At 36.0% G+C, this 27,691-nt stretch overlaps 1 protein-coding gene across 1 annotated transcript; it reads right to left on the bottom strand.

The window, feature by feature from the left end:
• Positions 1–746: 746 nt before the first annotated feature.
• LOC121408708 lies at positions 747–15,824 on the bottom strand. Its single transcript, XM_041600315.1, has 7 exons — positions 15,717–15,824; positions 10,677–10,737; positions 9,836–9,904; positions 9,346–9,455; positions 8,526–8,631; positions 3,981–7,013; positions 747–3,302 (listed from the first exon to the last, which is right to left on the bottom strand). Exons 1-7 carry the CDS (start codon positions 15,801–15,803, stop codon positions 2,851–2,853), a joined length of 3,918 nt encoding a protein of 1,305 aa, XP_041456249.1. The 5' UTR covers positions 15,804–15,824; the 3' UTR covers positions 747–2,850.
• Positions 15,825–27,691: the final 11,867 nt, after the last annotated feature.

Below are 27,691 nucleotides of genomic sequence, written 5' to 3'. Positions count from 1 at the left end.
TGGATTCACTTTTAAACCTTAGGAATGTTCCATTAAAATTTGCTTGATTTTGATTGGATTAGTAGCACTGTTACTATGGTAACTGTCTGATATGCAAGCTTATCAGCTGTCAGAGTTGGTGGAGGTATATTGTTTTTCATAATTGGTGTAGATGGAATGATTATGCATCTATGAACAATTGAAAGCATTGTGCCCTACCAATGAGCAATAGGGATGTTCTCCCGGGAGGGGGGGGGGGCACTTCCATTCAAGAGGGGATACCATGCGCGACAATGGGGTCTCGAAAATAACCCTAAACATGTAATTTCCATATTCTTAAAATGCACCCCTTAACAAGTATTCGCGTGTGAAACCCTACCCTTAACAAGTATTGGAAACAAAACGATACTCTTGGCAAATGTTCCCTGAAATGAACCCCTAAACAAGTACAGGAATGTTTTATTGTTACGGGTCCTTCGGTCGTCGGCTTTACCTTATTTGGTTTAGTACAACCCCACCTTCTACACCTCGCGCAAATCGGACTCTAAACACGAAGTGTTGGGGCAAAAAGGACATCCTTTATAAAACATTTTAATTTTGTTTTATTATCTCTGCAAATTCGACCCTTAACACGAAATTTTCCTAGCGAAATTGATACCCTTTTTTCATTATTTTGTGTTTTTGACACCCTTATCACGTTACGTACGTAACGTGCCCTATCGTGAAAAAGATCCTTTTTACGTGTTTTTTTGGGTCGCGCATGTATCCACTCGTCAATGTAAGTGGCCCCCCCCCCCTAAAGAAGTGGCCAGGATCAGATTAAATTAAAATTTGATAAATAATGAATTGATTATGTTAAGAACATGACACTTTTGATAGATACAGTGCAGCAAACCTTTGAGATTACAGTATTCAAAATTTCTTGCTGGGTTTATCACACACATACAATAATTACATTTACAATTAGTTTTACAAAATTTCATTTAACACCGTCGCAAGCATAAGGCACCCCGTCAAAATTAAGAACTGCATATTTCCCACAGGAATCCCCAATGCAGTTTTCACATTTTTCATCAATAATGAATATGATAAGGAATGTTGAAAAGGCAATATGAAAAGATGCACAGCACCTTTAACTGGAAATCAGTCAAAGTATAGGCTAAATTTCAATTAGATCAAATGGTTTCAGTAAACTTACTGGCTGTAGATGAACTGGGATTATAAGACTATGAGGGATAAGCCAAGTGGCAATTCACCTGAGATACAACCCATTATCTGATGAACAGATTCACTTATATTCTCTACAGTGGAAAATATTAGACATTCTATTTCATTATAATTTTATTACCCATAATAATAAAAAAGACTTCCTATACGGAGGAGTCAAACTTCAATTCAGGACACTTCCCTAAAAAGTATAGCTTCTAAAGGATAACATAAACTCAATTACATATTGCATCACTCTAATACACTACATTGTTCATTAAAATGAAAGCAATCCCCAACTAAAGGTAGATTTGGATTGAAGGAGAAAAATAGGGAAAAAAAGAAGGCACTAAAACTTTCATCAAAGTCGAGCATGAAATAAGAAATGTGAAAAGAGGTTTGATTCCTCATTGCATATGAGGGAATTCTATTGTTGCAACCTCTTCTGATTATTTGATATAAAATCAGCAGAAATTTAGATATTCCATATTTCATATAGATGAGTGACATTATCGACTCTCTCATTCACTTATCACCCATGCTGAGCATACATGTATAACTATTCTGTGAAAATAAGTGACACTTTAAAATATATCTTATTCTACATCCAATATCAATTCAAATTTCAGCAAATTGCTTGTTTACTTTTCTCTATTTATTCAAATACACTTTTTGTTATGGGTGGACTTACCCTTTAATAAGAAATCTTATTTTAATTTCAAAATTACCCTGATTGCAAAGCCTAAATAGTTGCATCATACGAGGGGGACAGGTAGCCATAACAAACTTCTTTACTCTCTCTCTCTCTCTCTCAAAGTCTTACAAACCATTTTGTATGGGGAATCCTACTTTCTTTAATAATTTCACAATGTCTTTTTAAGCTTGAATTTGTTTCTTATTTGCAGTCCATTTTGATAAAAAAAAACACATATTTTCAATATACACAGGGTATCCCTTCCACCTTGTAAGGTTCTGCATTACAATGGAGTGTTTTATCAATCATCATGTGATTTTTAATTGACAAATTTGGTATACACCAAGGAAAGACATGGGCCTGTATTCTGAATTCGGGTTTAACTTAAACTCAGGTATACAGTTGTGGTGTAAGTATGGATTGCCAATTGTTCCATAAATCCCTAACAGTAGAGATTCCATATTTCAGCTCATGTGGCTCTCAAATCATTCTCAATTGTTTAGGAAGTATTAATAGATTATTGTCTTCACCATCGATGAATCATAAAAGAGCACAGTAAACATAAGAAACAAACAACTTAATAAAAGTTTTAATACTTTTGGCTTTCCATAATTTTAGCAGAGAGTTAGACCATGGTCTAAGTTAAATCAGAGTTCAGAGTACGGGCCCTAGACTTCAACAACTTAACAAATAGTCAGTGAAAATCATTGTATCATAAAATGCTCCCTTGAACATTCTTGAAGATATATCATTAGAATCATAGCACATGCGATTATTCAAAGGGATATTTAATCACGTTGGTCCCAAGATGAAAAATCTGTGAAATTAAGTTCCTAGACATTTATCACTGAATTTTTTTCAGGCATCTAATGCCTGTAAAGAAGCTCACTCCACTTTAATATGATGTGTGAGGTCACATTAAAAACATGATGGTTAAAATACATCAGTACATTCTGAAAATACAATCACCCTCAATCCTTCATTGCACATCTGAAGCATATCTTCTTGGTACATACATCAGGCCCTTCACACATAGAAGATACTGAAAAGGAAGATACACTATCATCACTCTGGTCTCTGTCATTACCACTTCTATCTGCTATTCTTCTTCTACAAGCTCTGTCCAGAAATATTCTTTCTCTTTGAGGAGATATCTTTGTACTGACTTGTCTATTTGTGGGTGGATCCTGTCTATAAGTTCTATCAGAAGACGTTCTTTCTCTTCGAGGAGATATCCTTGTACTGATTTGTCTACTTGTGAGTGAATCCTGTTTATTAATTCTATCAGAAGATATTCTTTCTCTTCGAGGAGATATCCTTGTACTGACTTGTTTCTTTGCAGGTGATTCCTGGCTATTAGTTCTATCTGAGGTTGGTCTTCTACGCTTTGATGGAGTCACTGTCTTTGCCTCGAGGGATTTATCTGGAGAGTAACATCAGAGATACTATCAAATAAACTTATTCGTTGAAATGCAGTGCACATAACAGCTGCTCTGCTAAAGCCATAGTATTCATGCTGCATTACTGTAGTGTGCTAATTCATGCATGAAATTAAAATTCAGCAGTAAACTTTAAATAAAGCTCCTAAAATGCCATCTTAAAAAAAAACAAAAAAAAAACTCTCTTTAGGATCCTTATTGAATGTGCATACAAGAGAATAGCGGCAAAAATCAAAGATTTGTTACCGGTATGCATTTCTTGTTTATTTTTACTTTGTGTTTTTCATTGTTTTTTTCAAAGAAAATTGTTGACAAAAATAATATCTTAAACAACACAAAATTTGTTTATTCTAATCATTTTAACTAAACAAGAATCCAGCAGAATAACAGTTTTGGCTAGAATCAGGACTTGTACATAAAATACTTTTTTTATGGCAATTATGGTCTGACATGCACTTACATAACGTTACGCAACGTAAGAACTGCGAACACAGACGTCGCAAATTTGTTATCAAAAGTTGTTGAAAGAAAAGTCTTTAAATGACAGAGCATGAGCATTTCTCATAATGGATTTATCTGGATACACGCCAAAGTTAAGCTTAACTCTTTTGAAACATCCAACCAACCCCAAGACCAACTTCAATATCTTATTGATAACTTACCCTGGATGATTTCTTTCTGAGTCTGGGGAACCCTCTTCTCTTCATGATTCTTCCTACTCAATCTGATATCCTTATTTCCTGCTTCATCTTCATCTATCCTGGTGGATGATAGGAAAGACACATCTCTGGCAAGGTATTTAGTGGCTTTTGTGCTACATGAATCCCTATCCTCAAGTTTTGGAGGCCTTGAAGATATTGGTTGAACATCAATGTGGCTTGATCTGTCGTTTACCCAAGTAGGTTTAGATATGGGATTTGATCTGTAGTTATCTTCCGATTTATCACAGGTCACAATGCTGTTCTTTGATACTGAACTGTATTTAGCCTTAGGTGTCCTACAGCTTCGGTTTTCCTCTGTTAGAGCACTTGGGATATCTCTTGTAACTTGAGGTTGAGATCTGTGAGAAATTTCCTTTCTACTTGTAGTTGGGATAACCTTTGTCCATCCACAATTAATTGTGAATGTGGCATCACTTCTCTCTGTTGAAATGTCTGAGTGATGACGTTGGTGCTTCCCCTTAGCCATGTGACTGTTGAATTGTCTATCTTTGGCCAAATATGTGACACCATTTTGCATTTTATATTTTTGAAAGTCTGCAGAATCTTCCTCGTGTCTGTGAGAAGAATCTTTTATCTTCATAGGTATAGCAGAATGCGTTATGTATATTTTCTTGGTAGAGTCCATCCTGGTTGAACAAGTATTACCATCCTTTACTCTATGACTTCTTGAATTCTTATCTTCTAGTTCATTTGATTTGGTCCCTTCTTTCCTTCTTTCAGGTAACTTGAACTCTCCTGGAGATCTTGATCTCTGAGCCCTTTCTTTCAACCACTGTCTGTCTCTATCAGTCTTGTTCCTTGATGGAGAATTTTTATGAGGTATGGAAGACTTTTTCGCACCGTCTCTTACAATGTATGTCTCTTCAAACTGACTGATCTTCTTACATGCAGGAATGTTGGTCACCTTTCCTGTAATGAAGGATAACTCCTCGACTGAATCAAAGGCATGATTTCCAACATGTTTGGATTCTATTCTGTTTTTAGCATCAGTGTGATTCTCCATGGCATCTACTTGGGAAGCAGATTTGGGGTATATGTTCTGTGGAGGTTTCTTGCAACTTACTAGATTACCCATTTCTGGTTTACCCGCTCTCTGTTCTATTTTGGAATGCATTCCATTATCATAGTCATCCTCCTCCTCATCATCACTAGAGAGAACCAGTAATTCCGTACCTAGATTTCTATCTAAACCATCTAGAGATTTACTTTCACTAAATACCAGAGTCTTAGGGGGATGTGACAGTTTATCCCGAATGCCTTTCTCTCTAGAATGTCTTGGGTTTGGTTGATGTTTTTCAGCAGAATTGACACTCATATGACTAAAAGGTGAGCTGATGCCAGGTGTTCTTGAAACTCTATCATAAGCTTGAGCAGCATTGCTCGATTGAGTTGGAGTCTTTTGATTCTGTGACAAATCGGATGCCTTTGCCACTGATTGCTTTGGTGATGTCATTGACTCTTCATTGCTGCTAGCTGTCAAAAGGAGAATATCTTCCTCTTCATCTGTATTAAACGATTGTTCATCTGAATGTATCCCTGCATCTGTTTCCTGAACACCATGAGGTTGTTTGCTTGTATACGAGGTGCTATCTGTTGGACTCCTGCTTGAACCTTGGTTTATTTTAGTCCTATTCTCAGTCAACACGTTACAATTTGAAGAATGGCTCTGAGAAGCACTGCTCTTTTTGGATACAAAATCTGTTGACTCAAAAGATCTAATGCCACTTGGTCTTATTGATGCACTTTTGTCTCCTGCTATTGCTGATGAGGTAGTCATTCCAGCACCACTTGACTTTGGAAATGAACTTCTTGTCACTGGTTTACCATGGGCAGTCCGAAGTCTGCCCTTTGGTGATAGAATCGGCATTGGACTTGTCAACAGCTTTGGCAAAGGAGACTTGAAGAAGTCCATAATTTCACTAATAACATCCTGTGACACTTCAGCACTCTCTGACGTTGCCCTGGGCGTATTCGCCTTGATAGGAAGATTATCTAAAACCAATGTTTTCTTTGGTGTCACACAAGATGATGATTGACTGCCTCTAATAAAATCTCTTTTGTCCTTTAATTGTTGAAAACTAAATGGTAAGCTTTTCTTTGTAGAACTGTTTCTTTGATGTGGTGTCCACTCCATTTTTCCAGCTGGTGAATGCAACAACTCAAAACACCTTCCAAACTTTGATTCATCAGGTCCAACTCTGTCTTCATCTTCACATCTGGATAAACTCAAAATACCATCATCAATGTGACCAGCTATTATCGTTGTCTCATCCCTCAGTGTTACAGGCTTCGCTGTAGAGAAATCAAGATTTCCTCTATGAGAAGAATCCTCATGGCAAATTGTTGATGATAAAGGTGCTTTGAATAATCTCCTTGAAGTACTTCCATCTGTTTTACATTGATCCCTCAAATCAGATCTGCCCCTCTCATCACCATTCACATGGACATTCCTGGATGCAGCATGGCTCTGTCTTTCAGTTCTTCCAACAGCCACTCCCTGAACAAAGACTACATTCTCATCAGCTGACGATGAAATATCTTCGCTCTCATTATTTCCTTCGACCAGCATTGACTGAACTTTTCTGACAAACCTCTCTTTAATCTCCAACAAAGATTTTCCTTTGTCATCCTGTGATGTTTCGTCGTCACTCTGGGTCGACTGAAGCTCGGACTCCTGGCTAGATTCATCCAGTTCTGAGAAAGATACATCCGAGGCATCATCCATGTTACTCTGATGACTAGTATTCATGAAAGCATCGTCACTCAGCCAGCTTTTCACTTTGTCTTTAGGGGATTGTTCCTGAAGACCACCATCACTAACGGTCTCTATTCTGTCCTCGTCAATCATGTCAGCATGGTCGCTTAGTATCATCTCTTGGCAATTCTCTTCTGTAAAGGGAGCCACTGTAGGTCCACTACACACAGATCCAAGATCATCATCAGAGTCTTGGCTATCACCATACTCTCTTCCAGCTGAAAGATAAATCAAACAAAAACACTTTATTCTAAGTTCATTAGACAATAATTTGGTGAAAATATGCTTAAGTGCACCAGAAAGTGACCAGCTGAATAAATGAATTAAAATTTTGAACATAAATAATGACTCTGAACAAAGACACCTCTTTAGTATCAAGAGCAAAAGATGTTGTTGTTTATGGTTTTCACTATCAAGCCTGATGGAATCGAGAAAGAAAAAACATTGTCATCATCATGATCCTAATCACTATCACATCCCACCAAAACAACAGCAATTAAAACCCTTCCATGAGAATATCAATTTGCTAGAAAGCTATTGGATAGAAAATAATGACAATAATACATAAAAGTAAAGCGACATCAACAAAGGAAACCATTCCTTTAAATCTTTAAACAAGTGGAATGCCTCTGGCCGTCTCACCGCATCACGCGATTCAACATAGCAGCATTGCTGACTTTGAAAACTACTATAACTCGCACAAGATGTTCAGTGATACTTGGTTACTCTCATTTCCACGTTTTATGAACTAGACCAATACACTTACAGAGATAGGATGGTAATTCAACAAATACCCCCAATGTGGCCAAAATTCATTGACCTCACATGACCTTTGACCTTGATCATGTGACCTGAAACTTGCACAGGATATTCAGTGATACTTAATTACTCTTATGTCCAAGTTTCAAAAGTCAGATCAATAAACTTGCAAAGTTATGATGGTAATTCAACAGATAACCCATTTAGCCAAAGTTTATCGACCTTTGACCTTGGTCATGTGACCTAAAATGTGCACAGGATGTTCAGTGATACTTGATTACTCTTATGTCCAAGATTTATGAACTAGACCAACATACTTTCAAAGTTATGATGGTAATTCAACAAATACCCCCAATTCGGCCAAAGTTCATTGACCCTAAATGACCTTTGACCTTGATCATGTGACCTGAAACTTGCACAGGATGTTCAGTGATACTTAATTACTATTATGTCTAAGTTTCATGAATCAGATCCAAAAACTTTTAAAGTTTTGATTGTAATTCAACAGATACCCACAAATCGGCCAAAGTTCATTGACCCTAAATGACCTTTGACCTTGGTCATGTGACATGAAACTCATGCAGGATGTTTGGTGATACATGATTGACCTTATGTCCAAGTTTAATGAACTAGGTCCATATATTTTCTAAGTTATGATGACATTTCAAAAACTTAACCTCAGGTTAAGATTTCGATGTTGATTCCCCCAACATGGTCTAAGTTCATTGACCCTAAATGACCTTTGACCTTGGTCATGTGACATGAAACTCTAATAGGATGTTAATACTTGATTAACCTTATGGCCAAGATTTATATTAACTAGGTCCATATACTTTCTAAGTTATGACGTCATTTCAAAAACTTAACCTCAGGTTAAGATTTGATGTTGACGCCGTCGGAAAAGCGGCGCCATTAGTGAGACAAAAATATACCGGTAGTAGGGATTGATGTATCAGTATTCAGTCTATTACCTCTTTTTAGGCCAGCAATCTCAGGCTTGTTTAACATGGAGTGGTGTCGATATCGAATGAAAGCCCCAAGGTGGTCAGAATTCTCATGTGTGAAATCATAATTTTCCTGCAGAAATAAACATCGTTTATCAATAGGTAAGCATGATTCAAAGTAGTAAATACGGTAATTATATCAATGCTTTTAAACAAATCTGTAAAGCCTTAGAGGAACACTCTTTTTACAAGGTGAATGTGTAGCATATAAACTATTTGAATTATTCAAACATGCAATATTTTGAACGTACAAAATGGCATCTGTAAATCACATGCGTCATCACATCATGCATCTATGGTTTCATGAATTATTTTTTTCCCTATGCTATGTCAGTATGTCGATTTTTCAACACGTTGATAGTCTTCTGAATTAAATTCATTTACCCATTATGTTAAAAAGATAATGCCCATTTATAATTTGTGATGTTAGTGATAATGCAGGCCTCCCAGGTAATCAAAATATTGTACAAAAGCACTTGGCGTTTATTGTAAATACTGGTACCCTAGAGTGGACTGAATTACCACAACACACTTACAAATATGTGTTATTTGTATAACAGATAACAAGACAGAAATGATAAATGCAACTAATAACTTGATCATGTCTACTCTACAGAATGCTTAAGGAACTAATTATCATTAGCATTTCAAGGAATGACTATTCCTGCCTGGTATGTTACACATGCATGGGTTGGGTGTGATGAACCATGGCTGGGATTGAAACCAAGAGTCAGAACCACTAGACCACTATGCTTCCATAAAGAAAAGAAAGATTGAATAATTTTACCAGATATATATTCCCTGCTAATTCTTCATCTGATGATTCATTGCTCTTAGAAGGAGAGAGAGTAGATCCCAGAGCGCTGTCACCGCTTACTCCTCCTTTCCTCTTCTTCCCTGTAACAATCAAATTAATACCTAGTTGTTACTAATAGACATTAAAGGGAAAGTAGTGGCACCTGGTTGTGACCCGAATGTTCTGAGGAGTCAAGGTTTAGATGGTGGACACACTGTTAACACTTCAATAATAGCTCACCATAGTATTACAAAGATTTGTAGCTCCATGGCTCACCTACTGTCTAATCTTAAACTTCTGGAGCAACTGATGGAAGGTTCACTCTGTTATCAGGTTAGCTTTGATAAAAGAAGAAAAATGAGAGAAACCTATAGACGAAGACTTTGTTGTTTCATTTTGTAATTTCAAAATAATTGTTGAATACTCTTAGGTTAAACCATGTAAGAGAATATGTAGAGATTGATATATTGAAAATACTGACCTTTCTGCAAATCTGTTGCTAATGGTGTACGACCAAATGGTGTGAATGGACTACAGCTCTTTAGAAAATCTGAAAAATATAACAAATTTATATTGCTATAATAACAATGATAATAATAAATCAGCAACAACGATATTAATCTTAAACTTCTGGAGCAACTAAGGGAATGTTCACTCTGTTATCAGGTTAGCTTTGATAAAAGCAGAAAATTGAGCAAAAAAAAATTATTATAATAATAATCAATAACAACGTTCAAAATTCTACTCACTGTCTACAAAATTACCCATATGTCACCCAAATACCTCCAAGACCTTATTTCCCTTTGTTCTTCCTCTTCTGTCAGATCCCTACGTTCATCATATTCCAATTATTTAATTCATTGCCCTCGCACTAAGAGATATACTGTTATCATTACCCTGGCTTTAGCTCAAGCCGAGCTAGCCATTTCCGGCTCTCAGTACATTCAAGGAAACAATCCTGCCAGTGGGGTGTTTCATAAAACTGTTGGTAAGTTAATAGCGACATTAAGAACGGCTAGGGATCATTTCTTGTGGTAAATGATAATGTTCATTGGTGATTATTTAGTGCGTAAGAAAGGTTCACCAGTCATTCTTAAAGTTGCTTCTAACAACAGCTTAATGAAACACCCAACTGGTACCAAATCATAATTTTTTTAGACTTGAACCATTCATAAGTATAAACAGAGATTTGTGTCATCATGTCTGAATAAAGCTTAGATTCCCTCAATTGAAAACCAGACTTGAACCAAATTCATCAGTTTACTGTAGTAAGCCTTGGGAAATACATAAATTTTCACTTCCTTTATTTCTTTCATATTTACCTGAATCAGAAGACATATTATCCAGATCAAGAATGGGAGAATCTTCAAACGGTTTGTCATACTGTGGAAAACAAAGAGAAGTGTGAAATTACCTTGAATTCAATTATCAAAATGCAATGTAAAGGTTACCGAACATCACTTGGGTACTGTACACCTATATACATGTACGTCTGTTTTAACACTGCAATGAAATAAGACACTAGATGTTGACACAATTACACCATTTTTAGTATGAATGTAGCCTATATTGTTTTATCCAAAAACAAACAGGCACATGTATCTAACAGTATCACAAGGTGTTACAGGACAAGTTCACCCCAACAAAAAATTGATTTGAATAAAAAGAGAAAAATCTAACAAGCATAACACTGAAAATTTCATCAAAATTGGATCTAAAATAAGAAAGTTATGACATTTTAAAGTTTCGCTTAATTTCACAAAACAGTTATATTCACATCTCACTCACTATTTCTTTTGTATTTTATTATATGAAATATTCTTAATTTTCTCCTCATTGTCAAGTGATACGATTAATTCCTCCCTATACATGTAGAATTAGCACTGTTTAATACTATATGGCTCAGTCAAGTTGGTCCTTATTGTCAAATTTATAAACAAATAAAATATTGTATAATTCAAAAAATAAAAAACACAAGAAATAGTGAGTGATGGACATCATCGACTGACTCACATACTTGTGCATATCACTGTTTTGTGAAAAATAAGCAAAACTTTAAGATGTCATAACTTTCTTATTTTACATCCGATTTTGATGAAATTTTCAGCACTATGCTAGTATTTTTGAAACGGTGGTAAGCTGAATGAATTGAATAGAAAATTTTCTTTATTATTACTTCCCTTCTCCCCCATCCAAACATTTGGGAGTATTCAAGGACGGTGCGCAGAGCACCCTTTTCTCCATAGACGCTGTAGACCCTGTTAAGGCGTCGGTGGAGCAGGGAAAAAATACACAGGGGCAGCGGGCAAATTCGCCCCGGAAATGTTTAAAGTCGCCCCGAATCAGCCAAAATCATGCTTTTTGGGGGCAGCATAAAATCGGGAAGTTGCCGTTGAAATAATTGCCAAGCGATAATAAAGGCCAAATTTGATAAACTTCATCCTATTCAATTTGATGGACAAAATTGTAAAATTTAGAAGGTCCATTTAATTGAATACATGAGATACAAACAATAAACATTAACTTTTAGATCTAAATGAACAAGAAATTAGATAATCCTTTCACAATTAATAACAATGAGTAAAAAAATAAATAGCAATTAAATAAACAATGTTAAACATTTTTATTATTTGTTTGGCATCACCTGTGCCTTGGAGGTGAAATGCGAACTGAATCACTATGACCAGCAGGTCTCTCCTCCCGATATAACTTATTGGGGGGAATGCTGGTGGACCACTACACCATGGTTTCCCCCTACACTTATACGAATAGTGCAGTGGGTTCTTAACGTGCAAAGGTGGTAACTCTCCTCTACAAGGGACCTCCATTCAACTTCCTAGCCATTGGCGGCGGAAGCCAAAAATTTTAGGAGGGGACAACCAAAAATTTTAGGGGGGACGTACGAAAATAAATTGACAAGCAAAAAAAAAAAGAAAAAAAAAAAGGTCATCAACAACAAATTTAGGGGGGACCGTCCCCCCCTCCTCAAATTTAAGGGGTGGGACATGTCCCCCTCGTCCCCCCCGCTTCCGCCGCCTATGGTCCTAGCCGAGGGACGAGTGATACATTAAATTTATTTGGAAACAAGGAGCGAATTTTCCTGGGTTGTACATACAACGTATTACGTAAAGTGGAGCCCCCAAAATGAAACAAGTAGCCCCCAAAAGGCCCAAATTTTACAAAAAAATGTCCCTGTGGTACGCGGCAGGATCCACCATGAATGTAAGCCCTGCAAAGGCCGTGATCCGTCTGTGTACGAGGGAAAAAAATCAGAAAATGTTGAAAACTCCTTGATCATCTCTCTCCTCTTACTGAGCTGAAACAGTGGATTTATTGGAACTAACTCCATGTTTGTTGGATAAAGATATGATTAACTTGTCAGGTTCTGAGAAACTGCCCTAGGACTTTAGCCTTGGAGTGAATATGCTGGGATGAGTTTCAGTTTGGTGAAGTTAGCAAGCAGTTTTGTGTGCAAATAAATCTAGATCTAATTTATAAATTAGACTAGAGTCTAAACTAATTGTATATAGTCCCTCAGTCAAAAATTACCGAGAGGAATCATTACTTAGTCCCTTCAGAAAATTGCAAAGTGGTGGGATTAGACTCTTAAATGTACTTAAAAAATACTAAGCCCTCTCGCACCCACTCAATGAACAAGGACAGGTTATGATATAACCTTGTCCTCAATAACCTTTTCCTCAGTTATATCTCCATGTGTGGCAAAATAATGATGGCAATGTTTGGCTTATTTTCTCTTTTTCTTTGGGACAAATGCTTGATTTTTTACACTGACAGTTTCCATTACACCTATTCGTCATACAACTTGGCTCTTAAGTAATTTGATTCTTTCAATTAATTTTTTCTTAATTAAAAAAAGTGATCAAAATTTACCATGACGAAAACCTCTCGTTTAAACTTTGAGTCATTGCCTTTGAAAGAGGGGAGAGTTCCAACTCGAAGAAACTTATCAAAGAAAGTAAACACAAGTAGCCCCTTGTGGGCAACAGTTAACCGCATCAATGAAACCCATTTAATAGATTGGATAGTCTTGTACTCAGACATTTGTTGGCGTAATTTATAGTCGTTCATCTCTCTCCCCCTCTCTCTTTGCTCCTGCCTGTATCACTTTGTCATGGTCATCTCTCTCTCTCTCTTCCTCTCTCCTCTCTCCCTCTTTCTTCTATACTCTTACGCTTGATATCATCATTCATTGATTCTTTTTTTCTTCTTTATCTACTTCTCCCTCTGCTTCTTCTTCCCTTCTGCCTCAGATCCTCCTTCCTCATTCTCCTAGCTGTTTCACTATCTACTCCACTTTCCATCTGTGCAATTAATAATGAGTGCATACTCACTCATTAATATCTATTGCGATCTAATTTTTCATACTTTAAGAAATATTATTTATTATAGGAGTATTATCATTGCCACGCTTAACCTCATAATTCCATCATTTAATTAATAGTTTTGAAGTGATTCACACCCCTCTCATTTACATTAGAAACCAAAAATACACTTATAGAACAGTAGTCTGGTCTATCAATTAGACTAGTCAATGATAACGAGTTTGCTGTCTTTCAGATTGAAACACTGACTTCCGAGTTCCCGAAGACTGTCTACATGGGAAACTCGGAAGTCAATGTTTCAATTTAAACGAGGCAAAATGCGTCCGTTCGATACGAACACATGAAGAGCATTGACAGCACGCTCAGCAGAGAGACACTGAATATAACATATCTTGGCTTATACTCAGTCCTTTTCAGAAATTCAAAGTTATATCTTTGGTAGCTATCAATTTAAAAAGTCTTATTTATAAAATGAAGATGAAATAACTAACAAGAAAACGAATCATGATGTCCAGAAATTCAAGCTAGTCAGATTAATCTGCACTTGCCGTAAAACTAAAAACCACAGCCAAGGTCAGTGATGGGCAATGACTATTGTGTAAACAACATATTTTGGCTACTCCCTCCGCAATGCAAGTTGATCATGTCTGTGTTTAGAGGATTCTTGAGTAATATTTCATCTATTTCCAATCAAATTTTCATGCTTTAAAGCTTATTCTGGGATACAAATTCTTGTTAACAACTTTTCCATTATAATATTAAAAAGAGACAACTTTTGTGACAGGAGAGTATCGTTCAACCATGCAGCTCAGTAGGAATTCAGAAGTTGTATATTCTGTGGTTATCAAGCCCTTTATGCCCTTATCACACCCGAGGGCATTCTGTGGTCTGGGGGACAGATAAGGTTTCTTGGGGTGCTGCAGAGAAGTCAATGTTTCAATTCCGAGTTTGCCAGGGCTAACTCGGAGAGATTTAAACAGGAGATTTTCGTAATGCAAAAAAATCAAAGTTTACTTGCCATATTACTTTCCACCAGTAGAGGGCGTACACAAAAATATGCACAAAAATCAAGTTTTTGAGCACTATGGTGAATACAAAAGTTAATCCCAAGGCCAAGTTACTAATGAAAAATAAATTGCAAATGTTTGGAAATTAGTAATTTTGGTCACTCACGAAAATCAAGTGATATTTTAATGATTTTTTAAAGTGTGTGCTCTGTACAACATTGTCATTGGTATACCATAGTCCTACCCACATGTTTACTGCTACCACCCTGCCTGTGGGGAATCTACAGGTAGGACTATGGTATGCCAATGTTGTACAGAGCACACACTTCAAAAAGTCATTAAAATATCACTTTTGTGACCAAAATTACTAATTTCTGTACAGTTGCAATCTATTTTTCATTAGTAACATGGGAATAATTTTTGTATTCACCAGAGCGCTCAAAAATTTGAATTTTGGGCATAACTTTGTGTACGCCCTCTATTGGTGGAAATCAATATGGCAAGAAAATTTTCATCTTTTGATCTCTATTTTTAATTAAGAAAAAAATGATTTAAAGTATCAAATTTAAATAAGAGCCAAGTTGTATGAATAATAGGTGTAATGGAAACTGTCAGTGTAAAAAAATCAATCATTTGCCCCAAACAAAAAGAGAAAATTAGCCAAACATTGCCACCCTTATTTTGCCACACATGGAGATATAACTGAGAACAAGGTTATATCATAACCTTGTTCATTGAATGACTAGTCCTACCTGTAGATTCCCCACAGGCAGGATGGTTGCAGTGAACAAGTGCTCTCTCGGCCTCTTTTGTTTTGGTCAACAATAATATATTCGGATTCTGTACTAACACAATCCATAAGGTGTGGGACTGAAAAGTAGAAATATTTGTGCATTTGCCTCGATTTCGCAAACTTACTTTACAAAACAGACAACCACTCACACATCAGACACATTATTGATTCAATTATGATTGTATTAAATATTAGTAGATTAGTAAATCAAAATCTTACTTTATTAATAATAGACTCTAAGTTGATACGGAATCTATCTTGGACTTCAAGGCGATCACAAAACTTGCTCTTCATGGAGGCCGCCATTTTTCGCACATCGAATGAGCATGCGCGTGTTGGTCGGTCCAGATCACAAATCTATATATATCTCTTTCTATAAATATATATCTTTATCCCCGGGATCTTTATCTGGCATTTGTCAAAATAAGTCCTTTTATATCATATAATATGTTCTCTTGTTTATAATTCCTCAGATATGTTGACTCCTACACGTGTATACATTTATAATAAATCTCTGTATATATATATATATATATATATATATATATGACAATTGTAGTAATATAATTACATAAAATTAATATCTCTTTCTATAAATATATATCTTTATCTGGCAATTGTCAAAATAAGTCTTTTTATATCATATGATACGTTCTCTTGTTTATATAGTGTAAAATGATTAATAATTATAAGTAACCGTGAAGCATGTTTAGATTATTTTAGAGGCCATCATATTGTATTATTATATTATTGTATTGTATTTGTACTTTGTTTATATATTTATAGTCCTGAGGAAGATCATGCATTGATCGAAAGCTTGAATAAATGGAGAAGCAAGGAGCAACGACCACTTCGTAGTCATTTTTCCTCTCTCTCTATATATATAACTTAATTGAGATAAATTGATTTAATTAATTATGCATTTTGTTTATTGTTTATTAGCAAGGGTGGTCATCTTGACGATCTTGGTTTATATTACTGCCCAATTCCAGTACTATTTTCTTATGTTGTATACTAGCCCCGGTGGGGTCACTCAGCCGCAAAGGGGTCACGTATGACCGTTACCACACTGCAAGTGACCCCCTATTGCAGTCAATTTCAAGGACATTTTGTGAAATTTAGTACCCCCTATTTTCACGCAAAACAAGGACAAAATTGCGGTAAAATGGTACCTTGAAACACCCCTACATATAAGATTGTAAGGACACTTTTGCCAATTTCGCAAATTTACCCCTAATTACCGTATTTCAAGGACAGGGCATTTACACCCTTTCCTCATTAGAGGAAATTGCAACACAGGCGTCAGAGTGCTCAGTCCTAAAAGATGACCAAGAGCCATGGCTCTTGGTATCATACTGATACAATAATCCAAAAGAACTTTATTTTTCTTGAAAAATAAGAAAAGTAGAATTCTTTGTAAAAATAAATGTAGAGTTGTCCATATAAAGATACAGAGCATGATGCGCGCGCATTATGCGGCTGGTGACTCGGCGACAGATTTTACTTCCCGTAATCGTTCTCCCCTTTTTCCTGACCCCTATTTACATCAGATCGAGGACGGTGAGCACCCCTATTTTCACTACTTCGAGGAGTGTTCTGTCCGTGGACGTTTCGTAAAATTGACCCCTTTTCCCGCGATTTTGTTAACGGTCATGTGGTCCCCAAGTCATATTGAGTGACCCCACCGGGATACTAGCAGGGCCTATATGCTGTAATGCTTATGTAAGCACCCACTGGATAGGGTCAAATGGTCTTTTAGTATAGGTGATTGGTGAAAAAAATGTTCAGAAAATGGTAAAAGCTTGAAAATTGGCACAAAGTTAGAGTAAGTTATTCTAATCACTTTTAGCAGGGGGTGCCAACGTGAATTTGCCAAACATAGCAACGGTTGCTAGGTAACATATTTACCTTATTAACTGAGCTGTATTGGGCTTAAGTAACATTTTTATGAGCGATGTGTTGCATGAATTTCAATCTAAAGCATGTTCCTTTGTATCACAACAGTTTTAATCCATTTATTCACAGCAATTAACGGCTGCTTAGGGACCATTTTCCATAGCAACAAATTGTTTATCATTGTTGAGATGAATATGATCAATATGATTTACTCAGAATAGCTCAGAAATTAAATCTGGCCCATAGATTCCTCATATGATGAATTTTTCCTTAGGAATTCCTAAAAAGCACCATAGCAACGATTGCTAGGTAACATTTTTTCCACAGTAACCAATTATTGTAGGGTATTTTTTCATGATCATACTTCGTATGAACCACATCTTTTCTATTAAATAATATACATTAATCACAACAACCCAGGAACTATTGTACCATGTATACACGCCCATGCGAACTACCAGATGATGTAACATGTTTACTGTAGCAACCGATGGTTAAAGGTCTTACGGTAAGATTATTGATAGATGATTATTGATTGGCGTAAAATCTTGCACAAACTAAACTACATTGTACCTCATGATATGGTTCATATTTCCAAAGACGATGTCTATGGGTTCCATGTTATTGGTATAGTAATGCTTAAAAATCACCTTAACACCAATTTTTCTCCATTTGAAAACCATAATTATCATGGATTAACATAAACACATGAAAAAGATCGACCATCGATTTAAATTATTTGGTGTCTTTCATAGCAAAGGTTAATTTGTTAATGTCTGTTATTACTATATAATTTAGTTACCCGTTTATCATTGAATGATAATAGACCTCTTGTTTAATTATCTGAGTGATTGGAAATGGAAGTAAAATTGATCGAATTTGTATCATCGAGAATTAAAAGTCTAGAAACCGTTGACATTCTGGAAATTTGTGGGCTTTGTGGCTATGTATTTGCCATATGAATATCCTTTAAGACCCTGTATAACACCAACAAATGCCCTTGGAAAGAATTCCACAAAACCAACATTTAACAAGAGAAGAATAGTTAGAAGAACAGTTACAAGACCTCACCATGCAGGAGGTCATGGTTGCTTAAAAGTTGAATATCTCTGATCTTGGAGCGATGAAAAATGACCGACAAGAATTTAATGAGTCAACTATGTTAGAAATTATTTCAAACACCAAAATCCCACCAGAAAGTAATTTTCAAATTAGAGAGTAAAAATCATTTACCTATGGATACCACTTATCTCTAGCTAACAGTGGTCGTTCTCTTGAAAGCCAACAAACTCTGCCTTGGTTTATCCCCTCCCTTTCGAAGCCTGCAATGAAGATATATTAGCTTTCCATACCGTTTCCGGACCTAATGCCATGTGCAGGGGTTGCAATTCCGTCTCCAGGTGTTCTGACTTGGATCAATCCTGCAGCTCTATGTGATCTATCATGACGTGAAAGATCATGCATGCTAAAGTTGATTTTGACCGATCAGTTCCGTTTCTAGTCATGTTGGCTGGATCCTGTAGCTATAGGATCTAGGATATAGGACAGCTATCCCGTTCTGTTGTAGGTGTTTTGACCTGGATCAATCCTTCACCTTCAGGATTTATCATCACGTGAAAGATCTCCCAAGAGTTGATTTGGACCAACCATCAGTTCTGTTTCCAGGCTTGTTGGCCTGGACCCTGCTGCTCCATGATCTACATGTATCATGACTTGAAAGCTCTCACAGAAGTTGATTTTGACCAGTCAGTTCCGATTGCAAGTGTTTTGGCTGGGATCCTGCAGCTTCATTGATCATTACTTGAAAGATCTTGCAGGATGTACCATAGGACACACTTGTGATATTTTGGGCCCGTTGCAGAAAGAGTTGCGATCAAACGCAACTCAAAAAATCTTGCTCAATTTGATTTTCAGCCAATAAAGCACCCGTGTTTGGGACTTGCGTTTAAACGCAACTCTTTCTGCAACAGGCTCCAGGTTGGCTGGACGTGATCCATACTCGACCACAAAACCCCGGCACAGAACAGTAACATTAAGATCAATATGCTTCTTCCTTCAAAATACCTCCAATACATTTTTGCATGTCCAACTCAGAACTCAGTTGGAAATAAAATTGCTGATTGCACTACCACCTTATATAATTTCCTTATGTGGAGAAATGTCTCTCACACTCTGATTGACGAGCAATATTCATTGTTACACCGAAGATGATGGCTGTAACTTCGATGAATTCCTCAGTCTGTTGCCTGTAATATTCTTTGTCGAGCATAATGCATGCTTTACAGTGGTTTTGATTTTACCGACTTGTGATCAATCCAGACAGTCTTTACCTAAATCTTGGACTAGGTATATGCCCAACTCTGTAAAGGCATGTGTAACACATACAATGTACGTTCTATTCATTCGCTAGAATGGTGCACAAAGTCCTAAACTACTGGAAACTGCACAGTTGTACATAATGTAAATATTTTTTTCTTCATTATCTAGATAGAAACTATTGCAAAATAAATGACTCAACTGTCCAGCATTATAATCAAATAAAAAAGGTGCAACATACATACAATGATGCTTGAGCTGTTTCAGGTAATACTGCACATGCTCTGCAGTGCATATACAGGAAATGATTCTTGAGGCTGTTTCAGGTCTACTGTATATTCAAGTCAGTCAATATGATATCATAATTTTACTGACAAGTGCGTATGCATTACTCGCCATTACTTCCCAAGAAGGTTTGTCATTTAATTGAGAGCGATTAGTTAATGTTAAAAAATTTCAGCTTCCCTTTTCCCTCAAGGTTCGGTGTTTTTCCGAGTGTTCCATTCTACATCTACTGCACCCTGTTTCAGTTTCATAACAAGAGAGATCCTATCTGTACATTCGATGGCCCAATGATGATTCTTGTCTGTGTGTTAGATTTTTCATATGTGAGTAAAAAGTATGCAAAAATAGTAAAATTATGTATATCGAAATTAGGTTTGTTACCTAGATAAGATTAGGCCTGCAGGCATTATAATTATTTGGAATGTCTCTGAACTTTTTAGGGATCTGGTATATATTTTTCACTTTAGAGTAACACATTGACCAATTTTTTAACCACTTTCATTCAGACATTATTTCCAGATGTTGTGTTAAGTAATTATTATCTATAGTTGCTATGGAAAATGTGTTGCTTAGCAACTGTTGCTATACGTGGTTGGAATGTTTCTAGATATGTGATTGTAAATGGGAGCTTCGAAGTCAAAATATAGTTTTTGAAATGTAGATAACACCCCAAAAATGGTGGTTGTCAAGGTAAATATGTTACCTAGCAACTGTTGCTATACGAGAAGAGGTCAGGTTGGCACCCCCTGCTAAAAATGTTCAGCACGATTTTCTCTACCTGTCAGCCAAATTTCATGCTTTTACCATAATCTGAACAATTCTTGCTATTTTTGGCACCGATCATCTAGACTATTTATTGACTACAGTAATTCAGTTAACTTATTTGTCCCTGGCAGTCCAGTGGGTGCTCAATCTATTATGTTTATTATGTGTTGTACTACATTGTACCAATTTCTTATACTTTCAATTGCCGAAATAAATAATAATAATAAAATGATAATAATAATGACAATATATTTCAAATTGTTTATTGCTCAATTTTTCATGAAGTTTTGAAACAAGTTTGATATAGTATTTTTCATTGGAATTTGATGAATATTTAATAATTTTTTTTTATAACCTTGCGAAGTGAGAAAGCAAACCTTTCAAGTTCAATTTGCGTAAAACAAATTAATTTATAACCTCCCATTGTTTTTTGTTTGCTTTGTTGGCCAAGCTAAAATAACTACAAACTCGCAAAGAATATTCACGTTTATGTTTCGGTCTGAAAAATGATGCCGTGATTCACAAACTTTTCATGACTGAAATAACAAAATTAGTCAAACATTAAATGAAAACTGAAATGGAAAAAAAAAGACTGACAATGATCACGACACTCATGGATCTCATTTTCAACATCACTGACGCTAAATTAAAGAGTTTATCTGGAAAATGTATTTTAAGTGACATGATTTTTTTCTCAAAGAAAAGTACTTATATGTACCATATCACAACATGCGACCTTTTATTTTTTTTTCAATATTTTTCTTCCACAAAACGACAAATGATTATACAAATAATGAATATAAATTATTCAAGATTAGAATAATAAAAGTTCACGTAAGGGCAGTGTCATGATATTTTGGCATTGGGCATTACGATACAGAGGTGAGGTCATGCCCCCCCCCCCCCTCTTCCTACTTCAAAATCTATAGGCAGTTGTCGCCCCTCCCCCTGTCTTCAGAGTGATGTGCTTTTGATTACCACAAAAATACAGACTAAAGATGTTTGATATAAATTATGTATTACATATTGCACTTCTACAATGTGTTTTCCTTATTCCTGTCTGGGAGATTTTTGTCTGGAATTATCCTTTTAGTACTCTTTATTATTATGGTTCATGCCAAAAATGCTAACATATTATGTTTATGATGTTATGAAAAATGTATTATAAGAATGTTATGGATGCAGAAGAAAACAACAAATCAAATCAAATCAATACAATTATCTTTTCTCTCTCTACTTGCTTAACTGTGAGATGGTGACCTGTGAATTATGAGCCTACGAGGTCTTTTCTTTTGAATTGTGGGTGAACGGCCACGCCCAGTATAATCATCTGTTCTCCCCCTCTCTGTCTTTATATTCTTGGCTGGGAGATTGTGACCTGTGAATTATGAGCCTACGAGGTCTTATCCTTTAAACTGTAGGTGAACGGCCACGCCAAGTATAATCATCTTTTCTCTCTATTATTGGCTGGGAGATGGTGTCCTGTGAATTATGAGCCTACGAGGTCTTTTCCTTTAAATTGTAGGTGAACGGCCACGCCCAGTATAATCATCTGTTCTCTCTATTCTTGGCTGGGAGATGGTGACCTGTGAATTATGAGCCTACGAGGTCTTATCCTTTAAACTGTAGGTGAACGGCCACGCCCAGTATAATCATCTGTTCTCTCTATTCTTGGCTGGGAGATGGTGACCTGTGAATTATGAGCCTACGAGGTCTTATCCTTTAAATTGTGGGTGAACGGCCACGCCCAGTATAATCATCTGTTCTCCCCTCTCTGCCTTTATATTCTTGGCTGGGAGATGGTGACCTGTGAATTATGAGCCTACGAGGTCTTTTCCTTTAAATTGTAGGTGAACGGCCACGCCCAGTATAATCATCTGTTCTCTCTATTCTTGGCTGGGAGATGGTGACCTGTGAATTATGAGCCTACGAGGTCTTATCCTTTAAACTGTAGGTGAACGGCCACGCCCAGTATAATCATCTGTTCTCTCTATTCTTGGCTGGGAGATGGTGACCTGTGAATTATGAGCCTACGAGGTCTTATCCTTTAAATTGTGGGTGAACGGCCACGCCCAGTATAATCATCTGTTCTCCCCCTCTCTGTCTTTATATTCTTGGCTGGGAGATTTTGACCTGTGAATTATGAGCCTACGAGGTCTTATCCTTTAAACTGTAGGTGAACGGCCACGCCAAGTATAATCATCTGTTCTCTCTATTCTTGGCGCTGGCTGGGAGATGGTGACCTGTGAATTATGAGCCTACGAGGTCTTATCCTTTAAATTGTGGGTGAACGGCCACGCCCAGTATAATCATCTGTCCCCCCCCCCCTCTCTCTCTCTTTTATATTCTTGGCTGGGAGATGGTGACCTGTGAATTATGAGCCTACGAGGTCTTATCCTTTAAATTGTGGGTGAACGGCCACGCCCAGTATAATCATCTGTCCCCTCCCCCTCTCTCTCTCTTTTATATTCTTGGCTGGGAGATGGTGACCTGTGAATTATGAGCCTACGAGGTCTTACCCTTTAAATTGTAGGTGAACAGTCACACCCAGAATAATATATCTCTCTCCCCTCCAATACCCCCTCCCCTTTCCGCTCTCTTTATTTTCTCTATTCGTTGTAGGTCCAGTAGATACCCCCATAGCTCATATATGACCTTGAAAAGTTGTTACGTACAATGTTTTTTGGGGGTTGATCTAGATGGGTTTTGAAGAAGATTGTGATTGGTTGCTACCATGGCAACCTTTAACATTTCTTTTAAATCAGCCTGATTAGCAAAATCATGTAATTAGCATACTTCTTTTTTGTATATGCTATTAAATCTTGAACAAGAAAGACTGAAAACATATAAATGATGCCGTTTTTAAGGGTTCCTGAGACGAGGAATTCATTCATGACCTTACTTTTACTTTTGAGTGAAACAGTTATTGTAATCAACGTAATTAGCATAATGAGGTAATTAGCAAAAGTGTAATATGAATACCCTTTTGTGAATGTATATAGAGAAAGCGCTATAATGCAGAGATAATACAGCTCAGCGTGGTATTCTTTTAATTGTAGGTGAACGGCCTCGCCAAGTCTAATTTATGACCCCCCCCCTCTCTCTCTCTCTCTCCATCTCTCTAATTCTTGGCTGGGAGATTATAACCCAATACTGGACCCTCAGACGTTTTTTAACGATAAATCCGCCGCATGAAGTTTTTTGACCGCGCCACTCGCTGAACTTTCACACTGTAGTGTATAGCATTATGGAAGTGCGTGTCAGACACAAAATTGCTTTTTTTAATGTGATTTCTTGTACAAAGTAATACGAAATTTATTGTTAGCTAAATTTCATGAATTAGTGATCATTTTTCCTTTTATTGATAATTTTTATTCAATTTGATGTAATTTATGACTGAATAAAGTTGCTGAAATTTGACAAAAAACAATAAAATATCAAAGATAAAAATATAATTATTCAATACACAAGGCAAACACATGAGAAATTAATATTTGTACCGGAAACGTATTCAAATACAACTAAAAGGTGGGCTAAATTAAAGGATTGTTGTAAGAATATTTAAATCAATTTCTCAGAGCATTATTTTGCGAATTAGAGCCAAAAAGAATTCATAAATAAATTTGGATAATATATAAAAAAGATTTAGTGAGATTTACCTATGCAGCCATAATTATGTAGATGAAATCAATCAGACCCAAAATTGTTCAAAAACGTGAACTCGTGTACAAAGCCAATGGAAATTGTGTTTTTAAAGGCCTGGTCACACCGCCAGAGCGTTGTTGGAACGTTCGTTGAGCGGAAGTGAAAGAGGGTCGAATTTCGCTCACAAAATTGAGGAAAAAATCGAAAACAAAAATAAAAAACAATACAAAAACAATCGAAATCGAAAATGGTGAAGGGTAGCGAGCGGTCATGATTTTTTCTCTCTTAGGCAAAACGATGGCGCGGTCATTGGTCGAGATCATAAGGGGTTGACTCGGCTTGTCCCCCCCCCCCGTCTTTGTAGTTATCAAAATAGCAGATTCTTTTTAGGGTTAAGCAATGCAGAAGTAGGCGGGGGTCATCAATCCTCTTTTAAGTGAATTACTCGATCCGCTTTTGATCATCTCGTAATGATATTAATCAGTGAAAGGGTTTATTATCTTCCAAGCTAAGCATGACGTAATTTAAAAGGTATTACGGTTTACTCGAGTGAAACTCAATTTTAATTTATTAGCCGTTCTTGCATCCTCATTAGACTAATGGACGAATATTTTTAAAAGTCATTGAGTTCTAATTCGGGTTCGTGGGGGAAAGGTAAGACAAAACCTAAACTGCATCTGGTAAAGTTTTATGGTGGTGGTAGTGATATTTTACCTGATTGCTAAGAAAGCATGAATGCTTGTAAGCAAGCAACCAGAGGACCGACGGCTTAAGGTCCTCTCCGAAGGACCTGGTACTGAGGATTAATGCCTTACCAAAGGGCTCTAGCGCGCCAAGTGGAAATCGAACCCGGGTCACCGGAATACGAATCCCCGCTCTACCGACTGAGCTATATCGCGCCTCCAAACTCGCATTAATACGATATAAGCACTCGGTTATAGATTATTGTTATATTTTATTCAACATTTTTATCGTTCATATTATTACATTATTACATTTTTTTTAATATCACCTTTATTCAAAACAAATAATATGGTGTATTCAATGATGTGTTTCTTTGTAAATGTACATTTTAACTTATGCATAGTTTCATTTAAATTCCATCTGGAGTGATATTTCTATTGATAAGTATAGATCAGGCCTATACCTAATACACCCGCTATGCTGCTACGTTAACTATTTACGATTAATGAGCTAATTAATAAGATATATGAAATATAAGTATGCTAGATAATAAATGAATTGATGAAAGGATACATGTTATAAGGACTAGTACATGACAAAATCAGTAAGTAAAAAAGATTAACATTGAACGAATGAATAAAAATCAAGATTCCAGTCACACACATATAATTATTTCGATAAGTTTCAAAGTTTGGTATTAGATCGGTAAAGATATTATAGGTAAATGTCACAATGAGGCCCGCAATTTAGAGGGATAAAAAAGTCAAAATAAACTCTCATTTTGTCCAGCTTTTCAGCAAAAAAGATAATCATGGGAGGGGATCTTCAGGGGGAAGCTTAGTTCAAGATGATGAAGTCTACCCCAGATTCAAGGGGTACATAAATTTGACAGACGGCCATCTTATACTGATCAAGGGTATGAATATTGTAGGTTATTTTGCTAGTGCATGCTGTATAGTGTATTGTATATTCTATCTATACTGCATTATCTTTGTTTGAAAGTCATTGAAATAATAATTAAAAGAAATATATCATACATGTATTTATAGACCAATGAAATATCTTGTATCTTTTATGTTTTATTACAATTTGTCCAATTTTATATTTTACAAAATCGGCAGAAATTTCAAAGGTGGAATAGAAATATTTTATCCAAGAAAATGATAATCTCAGCAATTTGGATGAAGGCATATGGGTGCATGCATGTGTGCAATATTGATTTTCTTTTTCGTTTTCAAGATTTTTTTTAAACCCAACTTATTCAATACATAAGTAGTACATGCAAAGAGACTTATCGAATGAAAGTTACACATCTTTCAATAGATGAATATGCATGCATAAAATAAATTCCTTTTTATCCTTGTTTTCTTTTCAAGTTCATTTTTCCAAAGCAAATATACTTTATTCGTTCAATCAGCATGATTACAGTAATAAATAACCTAGACTGTAGTCCGCAAATAGATTTCCATCTCACTACATGTTGTATTTCTGATATGATTAGTCTTCAAACTTTCGTATTCATCTTTCAAAAATAATTGTATATTCACATTTTAGAAGTAGATGAACGACTGTGAGTTTCAAAGAAATTATAAGTTGATGACTTAATTCTAATTTTGAATAAAAGTCTTGCGTTGAAATTCTTCTGTAAATGAATTGGAAATTCGGTAGTTTATATTGAATTGAGCAACTAAATAAGGAAAATTTAGTATTTCAAATATGAGAATCTCTTTACACTTGGATCAGTTTCACATTTGGATTACTGATGTGCAGTTGAAAGATGTAGATTTCTTTCAAAAGTACATATCAAAGCCCAAGTTTGTACCCTGTTTTTTAAAACAAAGTCGTTCATTTATAAGCTTTTTTTTAAATTTAGGATGTTTTATTGTATTCTCTCAAATCAAAATACACGTTAACATTCCATAAGTAAGATGTTCAAACTATTTGAAACGTTATTATAAATTATACAATTTTTCCATAACAAATATAATTATAAAAATTATACATCAAACTTCAAAGATACTAGAAATAAATACTAATGCGTTGATCATCGTGATCGATCACAATATCATATTATTTTGAATATCTTCTTCCATTCTATCGATATATAATGTAAAATAGAAAATTGATATTAAAGTGATTAATTCACAAATTTACCACATATTTGTTCATGAGACCAAATATCTTTGACACATCGCATACCTGCTTGAGAACAGTTTGTGTACAAAATAGTATTTTTCAACTTTGATATGCGAGTTCTGCCATTGAGTTTGGATATATATTGTTTCTTTAATTGCAACCTTGTCGAAATTTGTTCATCCCTCGGCAGCCCCTACAAAAACGTTTTTAAAGTTGTGTCATAATCATAATTGTAGGTCAGATTTGAAATTAATTCGCAATCATCTTCAGATGCCCTTCCGATGGAGGATGACCTCGTTGAACATGAGCGACCAAGCAATAACCATGCAATTTCATCATACAGGATGATTAATTCGTACAACTGGGAAAGATGAGTGGGTTATTATCAGGTACTGGTCAATATCATATTGAACCGTGTCTTGTCCTCCTCGCAAAGATGATTTTGTTCTGGTCATTTATCTTCTATA

Source organism: Lytechinus variegatus, chromosome 1, assembly GCF_018143015.1.
Source record: "Lytechinus variegatus isolate NC3 chromosome 1, Lvar_3.0, whole genome shotgun sequence".
Lineage (NCBI taxonomy): Eukaryota > Metazoa > Echinodermata > Echinoidea > Temnopleuroida > Toxopneustidae > Lytechinus > Lytechinus variegatus.
The sequence above is the reverse complement of the archived record's forward strand: the minus strand, read 5'-3'. Positions and strand labels throughout refer to the sequence as shown.

Bases quoted from the DNA above. Each gene is read 5' to 3' on its own strand.
- LOC121408708 (XM_041600315.1), bottom strand. From the start codon at position 15,803: ATGGCGGCCTCCATGAAGAGCAAGTTTTGTGATCGCCTTGAAGTCCAA. The intron at 9,456-9,835 runs GTCAGTATTTTC...TGATTGTTACAG, and splicing joins AGCAACAGATTTGCAGAAAG to GGAAGAAGAGGAAAGGAGGA. The intron at 7,014-8,525 runs GTAATAGACTGA...TTTATCTTTCAG, and splicing joins GATTGCTGGCCTAAAAAGAG to CTGGAAGAGAGTATGGTGAT.